The sequence below is a fragment of the Elephas maximus genome, chromosome 7, assembly GCF_024166365.1.
Source record: "Elephas maximus indicus isolate mEleMax1 chromosome 7, mEleMax1 primary haplotype, whole genome shotgun sequence".
Classification (NCBI taxonomy): Eukaryota; Metazoa; Chordata; class Mammalia; order Proboscidea; family Elephantidae; genus Elephas; species Elephas maximus.
Window position 1 is genome coordinate 137,966,080 of NC_064825.1, and position 15,014 is coordinate 137,981,093.

Here is a 15,014-nt window from a genome sequence, read left to right on the forward strand (position 1 = left end):
GCGAACCAAGCTGGCCCAGGGCCCACAGCTGTGTCCTGGCCTCTCTGGACAACAGGCCCCACAACTGCCCCCTACCCAGAGTTGCAAATCAGGCTGCCTGGTGCATGTTCATCCGCACAGCCTGCCCAGAAGTCAGGGACAGACAAAGCCAAGGGCCAACGGGAATCTGTTGCCTGCAGCTCTCAAGGGCAGCCTGCGAGGTGGGTGTCTCAGATGGGTGGTCAGGCAGACTCTCCCCAGTGGCCCTACACTGACCCTCATCTGCCTTTTCCTTCTGGCAGGAGCAGGCAGTCGGGCTCATCAGCTTTTTCTGCATCTTCCTGCTCCCTGCGGGCTGGATCTTATCCCACCTGGACCACTACAAGAAGAGCTCCTTCAAGTGAAGCTCCACGCATGGGTGAAACGTGACATTAAATGCCGCTCCCGTGTGCTTCTCTGTAGTTACTCCGTGTGTGTGAGGTGGTGTGCTGTGGGCTCCCCGGGGTGAGTTCCTGGCCCTGTGCCATCTGCCAGGGAGGGAAGGAAAGGGCCACACTCAGCCCTTCAAGCCCATCCAGGCTCCATCTCAGGGTTCTGGTCCCTTTGGGCACAGGCTTGACCTGGAAGCTAAGCCCCAGGAAACGGAACCACAGAAAGGACAAAGGAGATGTTTATTAGAGAAACATTCTTAGGCCCCACTGGAAGGTGTTCACGCAGCTGGTTGTGCATGGAGATCAGCTCCAAGCCCTCTGAGCCTGGGCTGCACCCCTGTGGGCACAACCCCTGCCCTGCCCCCACAGGAGCCCTTGCCCATGGCTGGGCTGCTCTCCTCAAGGAGGAACGGTCACTGCTTCAACAGAACCTGGCTGCCGGGAGACACGGGTCTTCGTGGCCAACACTAGGTGAGGATGTCGTAGGCTTGGTGCCCCACCAGCATCTCCATGCTCCGCACATCCGTGCACCAGAGCTCCAGGCGGTCCTTCATGCCCCTGATCTGTGCAGACACCACCAGAGGCGTCAGGCTGCAGTGGGGGCGATCCGCTGCCAACCCCACTGCAGCTGGCTGCAGTTCTCTGTCCCCAGCTAACTCTAATTTAGGGCAGTGCTAGCAAAAAAAGGCACCACAGCTGTGGACGAGAGAGGGGAGGGGTGTGATGGGATCACCCCAGCCAACTCTTATCTCAGGACATTCAGAAAGAAAACAGGCAGGAGTAGAGGAAATCCACAGGATTAAGTCTCCAGAAAATGTGAACAAGATGGATTTGAGCTCAAATCACAGAACTGGGAGCGTGTTTGGTCAGAGCACCAATTTTAGGATTAACAGGTGCCACTAGCACAACCTCACAGTTGTCACATAAGCTTTTAAATGCAGGGTTCAAATCCAGGCCTGCATTAAACTGTTCTTGGAAAGCTTTGGTCCCTAGAGCAGTAATTTATTCTCTGAAATCTCTTGCCTAAGAATACGTTCTTCCAAAAATGGCACCCATCCAAACAAAACCAAGAGCAGATACCACCCCACCAAGGCGGCCGTGCTCTTAGCCCACCTGCTGTAGGTCCAGCACGCGGGGCTGCACCCAGGTCATGTGCACACGCCTGTCCACCTCGTCAATGCTGCCCCTCACCAGCCCCACTGACAGCGCCTTCATCACCAGCAGCTCCACCTGTGGACAGAGCAGGGCAGGACTGAGACCTGCTGCCCACCTGCCCCCAGCCAGGATGTGACTGGCTTTCAAAATATAGGAAACCAGACGCTCGTTCTTGTTGTTTCCGACGGACCCTGTGCCTTGGGCAGCAGCTTCGAGCCCCCCAAAACACACCTCATTCACAGTAATCTTGGCACTTTTGGCAATTTCCTCAAAAGTGAGCTGTCTGTGGTTGGCAGGCCGTGTGAAAGTCATCTGAAAAAAAATTTTATTAGCTATTTTCCCAAATAAAAACTGTCAGTCAGCTAGTTGATACAGATTTTTGGTCAATACTTGCTCTGAAAACATAGCTCATCTTATTAGGGAAGCCCCACACACTGACATTTTCATGATATCAGTCACATGTCCCATTAACAACAAGCTTTCAATGCTCACATAAGAAGGGTCAAGGTGAAAACAATCTTTTAACCGTACAACCATGGCACCATCTTCCCACCGAATAGGACAGGACCATGGTTGCAGCCACACGTGGAGCTGGGCAGGGAGTTGAGTGCGAGGCCACAGCCAAGACTGCGCATGGAGGTGGGTACGGGGTGAGCCAGGAACACAGGCCCATTTTTTCAAGAAGCTTATATTTTTGAGGTGGAGAGGGACACGTGTGACAAAGGATGGGGATACAGGGAGACGTGCTCCAGAAGGGAGCCTCTTAGTATGACAGTCAGGGACTCTCCGGAGACAAATGTATAAAGGGGCACAGGAGGCAGGAGTAGGGTGTGGCAGAAGTGTCTCTGAAAGTTTAAACTGCCCCAGGAGAGGGCACAGAGCCTGTCGGGCCCACTTACCTCCATGAGGCACAGCAGCTGGATTTTCCTCAGGAGCTGGGCTTCGTTGGCAGCTAAGTCGGGCTACAAGGGCAGAAGGCAGAAAGGTAATGCTGCCTCAGTCACGGCTCTCAGCCACTTAATACATAACACAGGCCCTGAAATTCTTTCCACAGCTGGAGGTCAAACAAAAGCCAGGTAAATCTAAGTACTTCACGTGTCCATTGCGAGGCTCACGGTTAGCTCCAAGTGACTCAAACTTCACTTTTCTTAGGGAATTGTAAAGATTTCCTAGCTGAAAGGCCGTTTTCAAGATAAGGAGTTTACAATGGAAGGCCTGTCCTAGTGCCACAAACAGTATGAGGCTAGACACAAGGTACGGGAGCTTCAAGAAGACCCCTGCACTGGGCAGTGTCAGGCAGCTGGCCCAGCAGTCGCTCCAAGGAAAGGACCTCATAAGCCCGGGAGACTTGTTCTGAGTCAAAAGAACAAGTTATTAATCGACAGTGGAAAGGATCATTGTCGTGAGAACTAGAACATACCCTCTGCAACACCTCCACGTGCTCTCTTGATGGGTCAAGGGTTGTTTGGGGAGCACAGAGGTACTGAGCTGATCACGTGGGAAAGCTGAGTAACCTGACAGCCCAATACAGCAGTCCTGATAGGGCCACCTGCTACTGGGGCTGTCGCCAAGCTCTTTAGAAAAGACCCTCCCTCCCCAACAGCTTCCCTGCGGCTTGGAGAGAGCAGTCACACTAGTCTGAAGTGTTTTCTTTAAGCTCCTACAGCAGTCCCCATTTTTCCCAGCAGCTGTTATTCTGAGCAAGACCTACACACAGTCACACCAGTTGGCCAACTGCGTCAGGCCTTTCTGCCTGGACTGAGCGCCACTGTGGGTGGATTTTCACAAGCTCATCATAGACTTGAGGAAACAGTTTCAGAAAAGTACAACAAACACAGTAACACAAACAATTGCTACCAACAAGAGTAACTATAACATTTAGTAACGTTTGTCTCTAAGAGCTTCATTAAAAAATAGAGAATAAACACGCTGTTAAAGCTCAGGTCCCTTGAACCACCCCTCTCGCCAGCTGTACCCCATCCTCCAGAGCCCCCTACCCTGCCCTACATCAGATCAGCAAACACGCTAGAAGCCTCCTTTCCCTCTGCTGAGAGTGCTCTTCCACCCTCTCTACCTGGCTCACTTCTAGTCATCCTTAAGGTCACAAAAGGCACCATTTGTTCAGGAGCAAACTTCTGGGCCACCCTGACCTTGCCCCGTGCGCAGGGAGCTGCCTGCTCTATCCTGAGAACACCCGCCTCTGTGGCTCTAGCGCTGATCAGCACTGCAACTCACTCACCTCTTAGGCCATCTGAGTCTCCACAACAAAGCCAGACCTCTGAGAGCAAGGCTTGGCTCCTGCCCCTTCTCTGCATGCACCCCAAGTGCCAGTATGAACAAAGAAAGTGGGAACGGATGGTAGATGGGGTGCAGAGGGAAGGTGGGTGCAGACTGGAGGTGGGTACAGAAGGAAGGTGGGGTGCAGACAGCAGGTGGAGTGCTGACAAAAGGAAGGTGGGGTGAAGACAGGTGGGGTGCAGATGGAAGGCGGGTACAGACAGCTGGTGTAGTGCAGACAGAAGGTGGGGTACAGACGGACGGTGAGTGAAGGAAAGTGGGGTGCAGCCAGAAGGTGGGGTACAGATGGAAGGTAGGGTGCAGACGGCAGGTGGATGCAGACGGAAGGTGCTCAGTAAACATGTGCATAGGCGGGCGCAGAGACACATGGGAGCATTCAGTCACCCCACCTGGCTCACCTGCTGGCCCCAGGCGGTCTTCAGGGCTTGGAACTTCTCGACGTTGCCACTGTTGAAGGCATAGAGGGTGTCAATGAGCCACTGCCGGTCCGTGTTCCTCAGCGACTCCAGGACGGGGTGCATGAGCTGTGAGGGGGAAGGTGGTCAGCCAAAAACCGCCACAGCTGTCCCTTCACTAGGGATCTGTGTCCAGGTCGACTTACGAGCTCTCCAAAGTTAAACACTCCTTCGCCAAGCAGTCCTGCGAGCCCCAGAGTGAAAGCTCTCTCCTGCTGCTCCGACACTGTGGCAACAACAAACACGCAGTCAGTCCCGCAATCGGGCCTTCGGTGGCGCTAAAATCTCATGTAAAAAGCACAGGAACCTCCCTTAAGTGGTTCCACCAGAGCCTGGACGCTGGCCATCTCTTCTCAAGCACTGGGCTGAGATGACAGCAGGAACCACACCGAGTCTTGCAGGAGCACATGCATCTGTGTTTCCCTAAATGTTGTGGCTCGGTTTCTGTTCCCAGCCTGAACCACTTCCCAGAGCATGAGCTCCTCAAAGCCCCAGGCTGCCTGCTGGGGAAGCAGTACCACGCTTCTCGCTCATCTGGCTGCATCAGCCTTTTCTGACTAGAACCAACAGGCCTCCCGTTCCCGCACAGCAGCTCCTTGTTCTCCTATGACCACAGCTGCATTTTCCAGTGTTTTCCCACCAAAGCTGTATCCACATTCTAGGACTTGCTGACCTGCTTAGCTTCAGCAGTACAGTGCAAAAAAAAACACCTAAAATAGGCTGAAAAGTCTTTTCTCAGCACGTATTCCTTGCGTTTTCCTCAAAACTCACTGGCCACTTTTCTCTCCACTCTCAAATCCTTGAAACATACTAATTGGCTCTCATGGTCTCCGCTACAAAGACCTCACTGGGCACCCCCTCCGGGCGCTCTGAGGGCTCACAACACTGCTTCTTAAGAAGACCTCTGGCTTGGGAAACAGCAGACGCAGAGAAGGGCAGTGGGGGGCTGGAGAAGAAGGCAGGAACAGTGTAGAAGCTGCTGCACAGGCAGACTGTCCCATGCTCTGGTACAGGGCTGTCCCCCCAAAGGACGCATGGGAACAGCCTGAGCTCCCTGACTGAGCACCACACAGCTCCTGCAAACCCGAGTGATGCTACCTGGCAGGTCCTTAATGTCGATGCAGCCCAGAAACCGCAGGGCATCCTTGTAATAGGCGGCATGGTTCCCGATAGTCTGGTAGTATTTACTGGACAGGTCGTAGAAGCGGCTGTGGACAGATGTCACGCCAGGCAGGTTGTTGAGCATTTCTTCAACATCCTCTATTGTCTCCTACACACAGGAGGCAAGGCTGTTTTCCTTAACTCAAGAAATGTTTACCGTAACACATACTAAGATAAAAAAACAGTGTAAACCACAAAGGCAGACTGAATGACTATACGAGAATAGAACACTTGAGTTCATTCAAAACACAAAAAAGGTACAAAGTAAAGCCACAGACAGGAAAAAGATTTTTACAGCACATGTAACCCGTGACGGACTATGATCCAGGACGTATAGAACTCTTACACCAACCAGGAGATAAGCAATGCAGTAGAAAAAAGGGCAAAAGATATAAACGGGCAATTTAAGAAGTGGAAACATGAATGGCCAAAAACCCACTAGTCATCAGGGAAATACAGGTAAAGATACCAGTGAGATACCATTTCATCCCATACGCTGGGCAAAGATTAAAAGGAGTGATGATATCAAGCGCTGATGATTCGGTACTGTAGGACACCCTGCCTGTGGTGGGGCATAACCCTCTTTGCAGAAATACGTGGCAGAGCCTGGGAAAAGGGGAGGCATGCACCCCACACCCACCCCAACCCCAGGCACACTCCATGAGACTGCCACGTACACAGAGGCCAGGCACAAGAATGTGGACAGCTGCTATGCTCTGTGTAGAACAAAACAGAGACACAGTGTGGGGCAATCACACACTGGAGACCACATAGCAGTCAAAGCCAATGGGCCACACACACCGCATGACGACACGCAGTAAGTGAGAGCCCTGCCTCCCGCCATCCGGGCTGCACATGTGTCAGTGAGGCCCGAGGCAGCCAGGCATGAGAAGCACATGGCCTGTGGAGGCAGAGGGAGGGGGTGCTCTGGCTGCTCTGGGCTCTCATAAGCAGGCCAGGGCTGGGAAGTGGTATACAACAATAAAGAGTATTTTTAGGGCAATGAGAACAGGAGCGACTTTAACTATTTTACCTCCAATGTTTTCTTTAATGCTATGATTACTGAAACAAACAATGACAAACTACATGCACTTTCTGGTTAAACAAGGTTGCCCAAGTATATAAATTTGTCTCACTGCCACCCAAGGCCACCACCTGTCCCCAGAACCACCAAAATTAAAACGAGAAAGGCATCCATACAGGAAACTCCAACAACGCCTAAAAGGTGTGTGTGTTGGGGGGCAGGGGGAGGTGCAGAACAGTCAGTTGTTGGTGGAAGAAGGCTGACACTAACCAGTGAGGGGCCGTGAAGGCTTTGGAGGTACCGTGGTCACACGACACTCGTGTGCAGAGATGAACAGGAAAAGCAGTAAAATGTAACAGCTGGGGATTGGGGAGAAGGCTATAGGAGACTGCTTTGTACTATTTTTGCAACTTTTCTATAATCTAAATTACTTAAAAATAAACAGTTAAGGAAAAAAAGCAAGATTTTTTTCTACAGGCTTAAACAGCTTTTTACGTTGAAGGCAAACCTGTGTCACGGCAACCTTACCTTTGTAACCTGCAGGTCCCCGATGTTTAATTTTAGCGCTCCAATTGCTGTCTTACACAGGATCACTGCCTCATCGCTGCTTTTCACCTGTGGACATCAGCAACAAGGGCCCTCAGGAGCAGCACAGAGACACTCACGTGCACACGGTGCACAGGGCCAGGGAACAGCCGGCCCGAGGAGCAGCTGGCCCGAGGAGCAGCCAGAGCCCAGACACAGCTGTCGACCACACACATTTTGAGCTGTGTCGCCAGACCTCGTTACCTTTTCTCGAGTCTTTTCCAGAAAAGTGAGAGCCACGTTTGGATCTAGAGAAGGAAGAGGAACAAAGTCAGAAGAACCACCAACAGAGAACCTTTGCAGACTGGCTACTGCCAACTGAGAAACCAATTTTAGGTGGGAAAATCTTAAAAATTTAGACTATCATGTATAATAAAAACATAACTTGAAGTATGATGTTTTCCATCAAAATACAGAATTCTATGAACCTGTACTTCAAGATCACTTTAACTACTGTGTGAATCTGCTCGTTCACGAAGCAAAGCCAGGCTCACCCGTCATCTGTCTGACGACATGAAGAATGATCTCCACCAGGGACAGAGGGTTCACCCTGAAACAAAAGCCAGCATCTAAGCAGTGAGTGTCGACACACTCATTTCAAAGTCAAAGACAGACAAAAGGGTTTTACCTGTGCTCAAATTCACTGATGAAGTTGTCGTAAAGCTGTCAAATCAAAGCAGGGAGAATAATTACAGCATGTCTTTCACTCTGCAAAATCAAGGCTCTGAGCACTGACTTTAGTTAACGAAACTGTATCAATGCCATCCAGTTATGAGTTTACAACCACAATGCCAAGCACACAGTAGGCCTTCAGTATTTTTTTGCTCAATGACAGAAAACCCATATTAAGGCCTGTTTAAGGTCATCAAAGTTCTGGGTGCACAGGCATGCTTCATCTCTCTCGCCATCTCCCTAGATGCTGACACGAGTAAAGAGTGTGTCTCACAGGAAGATGATCACCCTCTGAAGAAATCCGGAGCTCTGTTTGGCTTTAGTAGGGTAAACAAGAAAGAGCTATTCTCTGCTGCCTGTAAATCTAGCCCACTCTGAACAGAGGCAATAAACGATGTCCATGGCCTACACGGGGCTTTCCAATTTATTACCCCCTTTTTCCTTTTACTGGAAACCCTGGTGGCGTAGTATGTAAGAGCTACGGCTGCTAACCAAAAGGTCGGCAGTTTGAATCTATCAGATGTTTCTTGGAAACCCTATGGGGCAGTTCTACTCTGTGTTATAGAGTGGCTATGAGTCGGAACCAACTTGACAGCGATGGGTTTGGTTTTTTTTTTTCCTCTTATTACCTCTTTTTCTTTGTCCCTTCACCCACCTGTTCTTCGTACAAGCTATCTGGCACATAAACATGGCTGTCTGATTAACGTGTAAGCCCCGGAGAGAGGAGCTTAGGTGTTCTCCCCCAGGCATGAAGTAGGGTGCACTTGAATGTGATCTGATAACACCCAGTGGACAGGAGCCTGCCTTCGAGGAACCTAGGCTAATGATGATGCATGTTGTTCTGCTCTATCTCTGTCCTGTTTATTCCATGAGTAATAAATGCCTCTTGATCTCACCATCAGGAGTCTCTGGTCTGTCCTCTGCTCCAAACAGTCTTCGCTAAGAACTTGAGAATATAGTGACACTGCACAAAGGACGCCAGGGTGCTATGAAGTGGACTGGCCCAATAAGGTTCTTCTGAAGACAACTCTCATATTCTTTCTTCAGGTTACTCCAAATCAATAGAGGACTGTGTGGAATTCCCATCAACTGACAGCATGGCGTTCCTCCAGGTTTTCGAAGGCCACAGGCTTGTTACACATGTCCTGTTACCAAATCCAGCAGATACCTGGGCACTTACTCAAACTCTGCTAGATGCTACAGACACAGAATATGCAAGACAAAACCCTGCCCGCAGGGAGCTCCAGGCCACTGGAGAAGACAGACTTGCAAACAGATAAATGAGAATACTGTGAGCTTGTGCTGTTGTTAGGTGCCATCAAGTCAGTTCCGACTCATAGTGACCCCATGTGCAACAGAATGAAACACTGCCCAGTCCTGCCCCATCCTCACAATTGTTTGTTATGGTTGAGCCCACTGTTGCAGCCACTCTGTCAATCCATCTCATTGAGGGTCTTCTTCTTTTTCACTGATCCTCTACTATACCAAGCATGATGTCCTTCTCTAGGGATTGGTCTCTCCTGATAACATGTGAGCTTAAGAGAAAGTAAAAAAGCATGTTGGTGGATGAGCCAAAGGGAGAGATTTCAAGGGACGTTATTCCAGAACACGTGATGACTAAGTTTTAAGCAGTTTAGAGCAGTCAGAGAGGTGGACAAATTTGGTGTGGGAGAGGAAGTAGTTGGGAGAAGAACATTCCAGACAGGGACAAAAACCAGACCATGTTTCAGGAGTGTCTCTGAGGATAAGAGTGTGGGGGTTAGGGCCAGGTTGACAGTCAGACTTGTACCCTCAGTCAGCACAGAGGCAGTGAGGGGTTTAAGCAAGGAGATTCAAGATCATCTCTATTTAAGAACTAACTGGGAGCAGGGAGAACAGCAAGGGAAAAGACTGAGGGAGAGAGACCAGTGAATAGGCTACTGCCAAGACAGGCGAGGAAAGGGGATGAAAGTAGTGAAGGTGGACGAAGAGTCTGAGACACACCTGTTGGTAAGCTGAACCAGAGCTTGACCAGATGTGGGCTGGAAGAGACGAGGGAGTTGGGAATGACCGACCCTTGAACTATGGGTGAGTAAGTGGGTGAAGGGATGCTGTCCACTGGGATGTGAGCCCAAAAAGAGGAGCTAGTGTGGGCAAAGCAGAGAGAGGGAAGCTCCAGGTCAGTTCAACTCTGGATGGTAGAGTCTGAAGCTCCCCTGGATATAAAGGTGTAAAGATGGAAATGTCCCTATGATAGTCAGTTGGATGTTTAAATACGGCTACAGTAAATAAATGATTTCTTCATCACAACGGGGCATTTCAAATATCTTCCTCATTAAAGAGAAATGCTGCCACTTTCCTGAGGTAACTACTATAATTCATGGAGCTACCCAATGACATCCACTAATTCTAGAAACTCACAATTACTTTTGGGGACATCATGAACACTGATCTATCTTGCACTTATGGGGGCTGGGTCCCAACAACTTTTAAAGGCTTATTCTGACCGTGGAAAAAGTTAACTCAAATCTGATGACCTGTTTTGTTACTGTGCAGCTGAGGAATCATGTGTCACGGTTAGAAAAGTGACTGGAAGACAAAGCAAAAATTGGAGACAAACAACTACCAACCTTCCATCAGCGTAACATGGAACCTGGGAACAAGTGTTAGGACGGACATCATCCATTAACTTACTGCATAGGCTTCCTTTAGGCTCACAGGGGACTGCAGTGCCCATGGGCAATAAATATCAAGGTGATGGTATAAACCCAAGAAAACCCTGCGAGGCCAGGCGGTGGGGTAGCAGTGTGGTATGGAAGCCTCGCCACGAGCATGCATAAAGTAACGCTTTCGGAGTAACTCAGGCTATCCACATGCTAGCTACTAGTGGCAATGCAAGTGCAAATCTTTCATTCACTTAGCATCAGAGAGAAAAACGTCAGGAAAGACCTCAGAGCAGAGGTTACCAGTGAACAAATCCATGGGGTCTGTCAGGGCCTGGGGGAGGCTGGGACCAAGAATGCAGTGTGAAAAAAAGGCACAGAAAACGGAGTCTACCAGATGACTGAAGAATTGACACCTTTGAATTACAGCGTTGGCGAAGAACACTGAATATCCCATGGACTGCCGGAAGAACGAATAAATCTGTCTTGGGAGAAGCACAACCAGAATGCTCCTCAGAAGGATGGCAAGGCTTCGGCTCACTTACTTTGGACGCATTATCAGCAGGGACCAGTCCCTGCAGAAGGATATCGTTCTTGGTAACGTAGGTCAGCAAAAAAGGGAGACTCTCAACGACATGGACTGACCCACTGGCTGCAACAATGGGTTCAAAGATAGCAACGATTCTGAGGATGGTGCAGGGCCAGGCAGTGCTTCCTTCTGTTGTACATAGTGCTGCTATGAGTTGGAACCAGCTCGACAGTACCTAACAACATACTTACGGATGTAATTCCATTTGGAAGAGGGGTTTCCCTACTACGTTAGTGAGGCCCTATCAGTATAGGGTGTGTCTTAAGCCAATCACCCCTGAGCTATAAACCGAGTTGACTGGACACAGGGAAGGAAGAAAAGATGGGGGAAGACAGATGCCAGGCCACCTGAAGGTCACCAAGAAACTGAGGACAGAAGCTGAAAAGAGACGAGGACCTTCCTCCAGGGCTGAAAGAGACAAAAAGCCTTCCCCTGGAGCCAGAACCCTGAATTTAGACTTTTAATCTCCTAAACTGTAAGAAAACAAATTTCTGTTTGTTAACACCAAGCATTTGTGGTATTTCTGTTATAGCAGCATTAAGTAACTAAAACAGAACGTAAAAAATAATGAAGAAGTGACTACTGAGGTCTAGATTCATGACTCCTTATGACCAAAATATCTAGAAATACATGGTTTTCTCTGTTAAATTAAAAGATAAAACAATCTTTCCTAAAACTCCAGGAAAGAAATGCCAGTTAATTAGTAATGCCAGGAAATGAAATGTATTTTTTTTTCTAGTACCAAAGTTTTAAAAAAGTGCTGTATTACAGAGGCAGCACAGTCTTATGCAGGATCCCCCAGCTTCCCGTCCCCCTGCTTAGGACAGAGTGCTGTGGCAAGCACAGAGTCGTGGGGTGAGGAAGACAGTGATGGCAGTTATCTAGGACTCCTGTGACAATCCTCCTCTACATACTACCTCATCCCCTAATTTGAAGTTTCAATTTTTGAATAATATTTTCCCAAAAGTATAGTACTCCAAGAAGCCCTAGCAGCAGAGTGGTTAAGTGTTCGGCTGCTAACCAAAAGGTCGGCAGTTCAAACCCACCAGCCACTGCACGGGAGAAAGACGTGGCAGTCTGCTTCTGTAAAGATTACGGCCTTGGAAACCTTACACAGCAGTTCTGTTCTGTCCTATGGGGTCACTATAAGTCGGAATCGACTTGATGCCAACAGGTTTGGTAATGGGTTGCAGTGCAACAGACTGCTGATTGATTAATTTTATGTTGCATTTCTAGCCATAGTCTTGTAACTCCTACCCAGGTGACTGTGTGATAGGGTAACTGTGGCCTACCAAGTGGATTGGTCAGTTTTACCTTAAAAGAGAGCCAATTCCAGACCAAAGAGGAGAGCCCACCACCACCAAAGAAGGAGAGACCGGCAGCAGAGACCAGCAGGACCCAGAGAGAGAGAAAGCTGAGCACCTTTGGGCAGAGATTGAGGGCCAGGGAGAGGCTGTCCTGATGGAAGAACTGTTTCCTGAGTGTTCTTGAGCCTGAACTGTAACCATTATTTCCCTAATAAACCTCGTAATTTTGAGTACAGTCTGTGAGTTCTGTGTGGCTTTTGCAATGAATTATCAAACCCAGTAGAGGGTGCTATGGGAGGGACAGTTGGTGTCAGAATTAATAAAGATGGCAGAAAGAGGGGGCATGTCTGACCATGGCCTCAAGGGAATCAGCCTTGGACTACTGATCTTGATTCTCCTTTCCCCTTGTGAAGTAAGAGGAGGTCAGACATGCCCTCAAGTATGTTTTTAAAGTACTCCAAAAATCTAAGTCTCTGAGCAATAAGACGCAGAGGCATGCTATTAGATGGCAGAATTTTAGGTTGGAATTTTAGATGTATGGAAGCCAGAATGTCTGCCTGAATTTCTCTCCGCCACTGACTAGCTGTGACCTGTGACAGATTACTTAACTTCTTGGTGTCTGCTTTTACATCTAAAAAATTGGGGCAACAGTAGCACTTATCTCCCAAAGTTGTTTTAAAGATTATAAAATTAAAAACAAAAAACAAAAACTCACTGCTGTCAAGTTAAGACTCTGTAAGAGAGTTAAATGAGTAAATCTGTAAAGTATTCAGGACAGAGTCTGACACACAGCGATTGTAGAAGAGGTGTAGTTTACTGCTATTATCTAAAAGCCTATCAACGATCCTAAAAAGTCTGATCATATTTACATAATCTGATCTAATACGGTAAATGGATGTCCATGGTGGCACAGTGGTTAAGTGCTCAGCTGCTAACCCAAAGGTCAGTGGCTCCGTGGAAGAAAGATGTGGCAGTCTACTGCCTCTGTAAAGATTACAGCTTTGGAAACCCTATGGGGCAGTCCTACCCTGTCCTACAGGGTTGCTATGAGTCGGAATCAACTTAACAGCAATGGGTTTGGTTAACATAGTAAATTATTTACCTTAATGAGACCATCTCCTTGGGCAAAGCACGGGTCCTGAACAAAATCAAGCACCTGAAGTGTCAGCTGATGCCACAACCTGAAAAACATAAGGCCCTCAAGATCTATAACCTAGCATCAAGTCACACACACCTTCAGCCTTCATGGTCCTACCAAGTGATAAATACTAGCAGTCTTATTGAATCTGAATTCTTCTCCTGGCTCTTCTGCTCAACGGTTATGTCGCCTTAATTGATATTAACATGTTAATCTAAGACTCAGTTTTCCCAGGTGTAAAATGAAGAATATTTTTCTGGCTCCCTCAAAAGGCTATTCTGAGGTTCGACTGGAAATAAGAACTGTGCAATCATACATATCTAAGTTAAAATCCCAGTGCTTAAACTGAGCTTCAGTTTCATCATCTATAAATGGGGATGAATGAGTTACCAAGTGAAGTAATTCGTAAAATGTTAAAACAGTAGCATGGTGCATTTCATCCAAAAACTGAAGGCTAATAACAACACATATTAAAATGCTTTGAAAAGTACCATGTGCTACCAAATACCCGCAGTTACTGGTCAAGCACTAAGAATCACACCCTTGTAAACTTCCTTCAAAAACTGCTAATAGCAGAAGGCTGCTGGACACCATCAAAACATGTACCGAATGCCTATATGAAAGGCACGACACCAAACCCTTAGGGTTGTTATCAGAGAAGTTAGTACAGGAGGTGTGTTTTCCTATGGAACATCTGTAGCCCAGCGTCAGCAGTTTAGTTTTCTTTTTAAAACAGGTTGGAGCTTAGCAACAGACAATTTAATTGTTCTGGAATTCACTGTTTCTAAACAAACCAAAACTCTGACATCTCTCTAATGACATAAAGCCTAACGTGAAGTGCAATGCAAAGTAGGGACCACGGGGAGGGTGGAGGCGGTGGCACCCCAGCAGGTGACCAGCCGCAGAATCAAAAAGGAAAAGAACAGAGCTGCACCGGCCTCCGTTCCTGCCTCTAGACCGTGAGAAATCGAACTACGACAAGGCTAAGGACGAGTCACCAGGGTCTGCTACCCTGCTTCTTTGACTGAAATCAGAACTGAACTCACCGCCCAACCGGCAGCCGTTCAGTAAGAGCAGAGGACCGAGAGCTGAGAAGCCTCAGTCACTGCCCTTCGCTCCGTCCTCGGGGCTCCAGCCCGCCCTCCCGGCTCGGCCGGTCCCCACTGCCCGCACACAAACCGGCCGGCCTGACGCCCTCCGCCCAGGCAAGCTCTGCTCCCACACGCCCCCTCCCCGTCCCCGGCGTCCCCGGCCCGCCGCCTCGGAGCCCCTCGGCCTTGCTCTCCCCTCCCCGGGGGCTCGGGTTCCCTTGGTTCGGCGCTCACTTCTTCGTGTACAGCTCCTCCAAACGGTGCCACACGGCGGCCTGGCCAGGTCCGGAGCTCTGGCTCTGCTGTAGGAAGCCCGGTACGTCCTTCATGGCGGCAGGGAGAGGCCAGTACAACGGCACAAGCAAGTCTACGGCTGAAATGTCAGCGCCGTGGGGACGGCCGCCGGAACTGCTCACTCACTTCCGGCGCCGAGTCCCGCGGGGCAGGCCGGGAGCGCCTTCGCCCAACCCTAGGCGGTCGCTGATCG

At 49.1% G+C, this 15,014-nt stretch overlaps 1 protein-coding gene across 1 annotated transcript; it reads right to left on the reverse strand.

Moving 5' to 3' along the window:
* Nucleotides 1–631: 631 nt before the first annotated feature.
* Nucleotides 632–14,981, reverse strand: PSMD13 (proteasome 26S subunit, non-ATPase 13). Its single transcript, XM_049893027.1, has 13 exons — nucleotides 14,762–14,981; nucleotides 13,401–13,479; nucleotides 7,717–7,751; nucleotides 7,583–7,638; nucleotides 7,293–7,336; nucleotides 7,032–7,118; nucleotides 5,417–5,588; nucleotides 4,465–4,544; nucleotides 4,262–4,387; nucleotides 2,465–2,527; nucleotides 1,797–1,877; nucleotides 1,524–1,640; nucleotides 632–973 (listed from the first exon to the last, which is right to left on the reverse strand). The coding sequence occupies exons 1-13, from the start codon at nucleotides 14,854–14,856 to the stop codon at nucleotides 878–880; spliced, it is 1,131 nt and encodes a 376-aa protein (XP_049748984.1). The 5' UTR covers nucleotides 14,857–14,981; the 3' UTR covers nucleotides 632–877.
* Nucleotides 14,982–15,014: the final 33 nt, after the last annotated feature.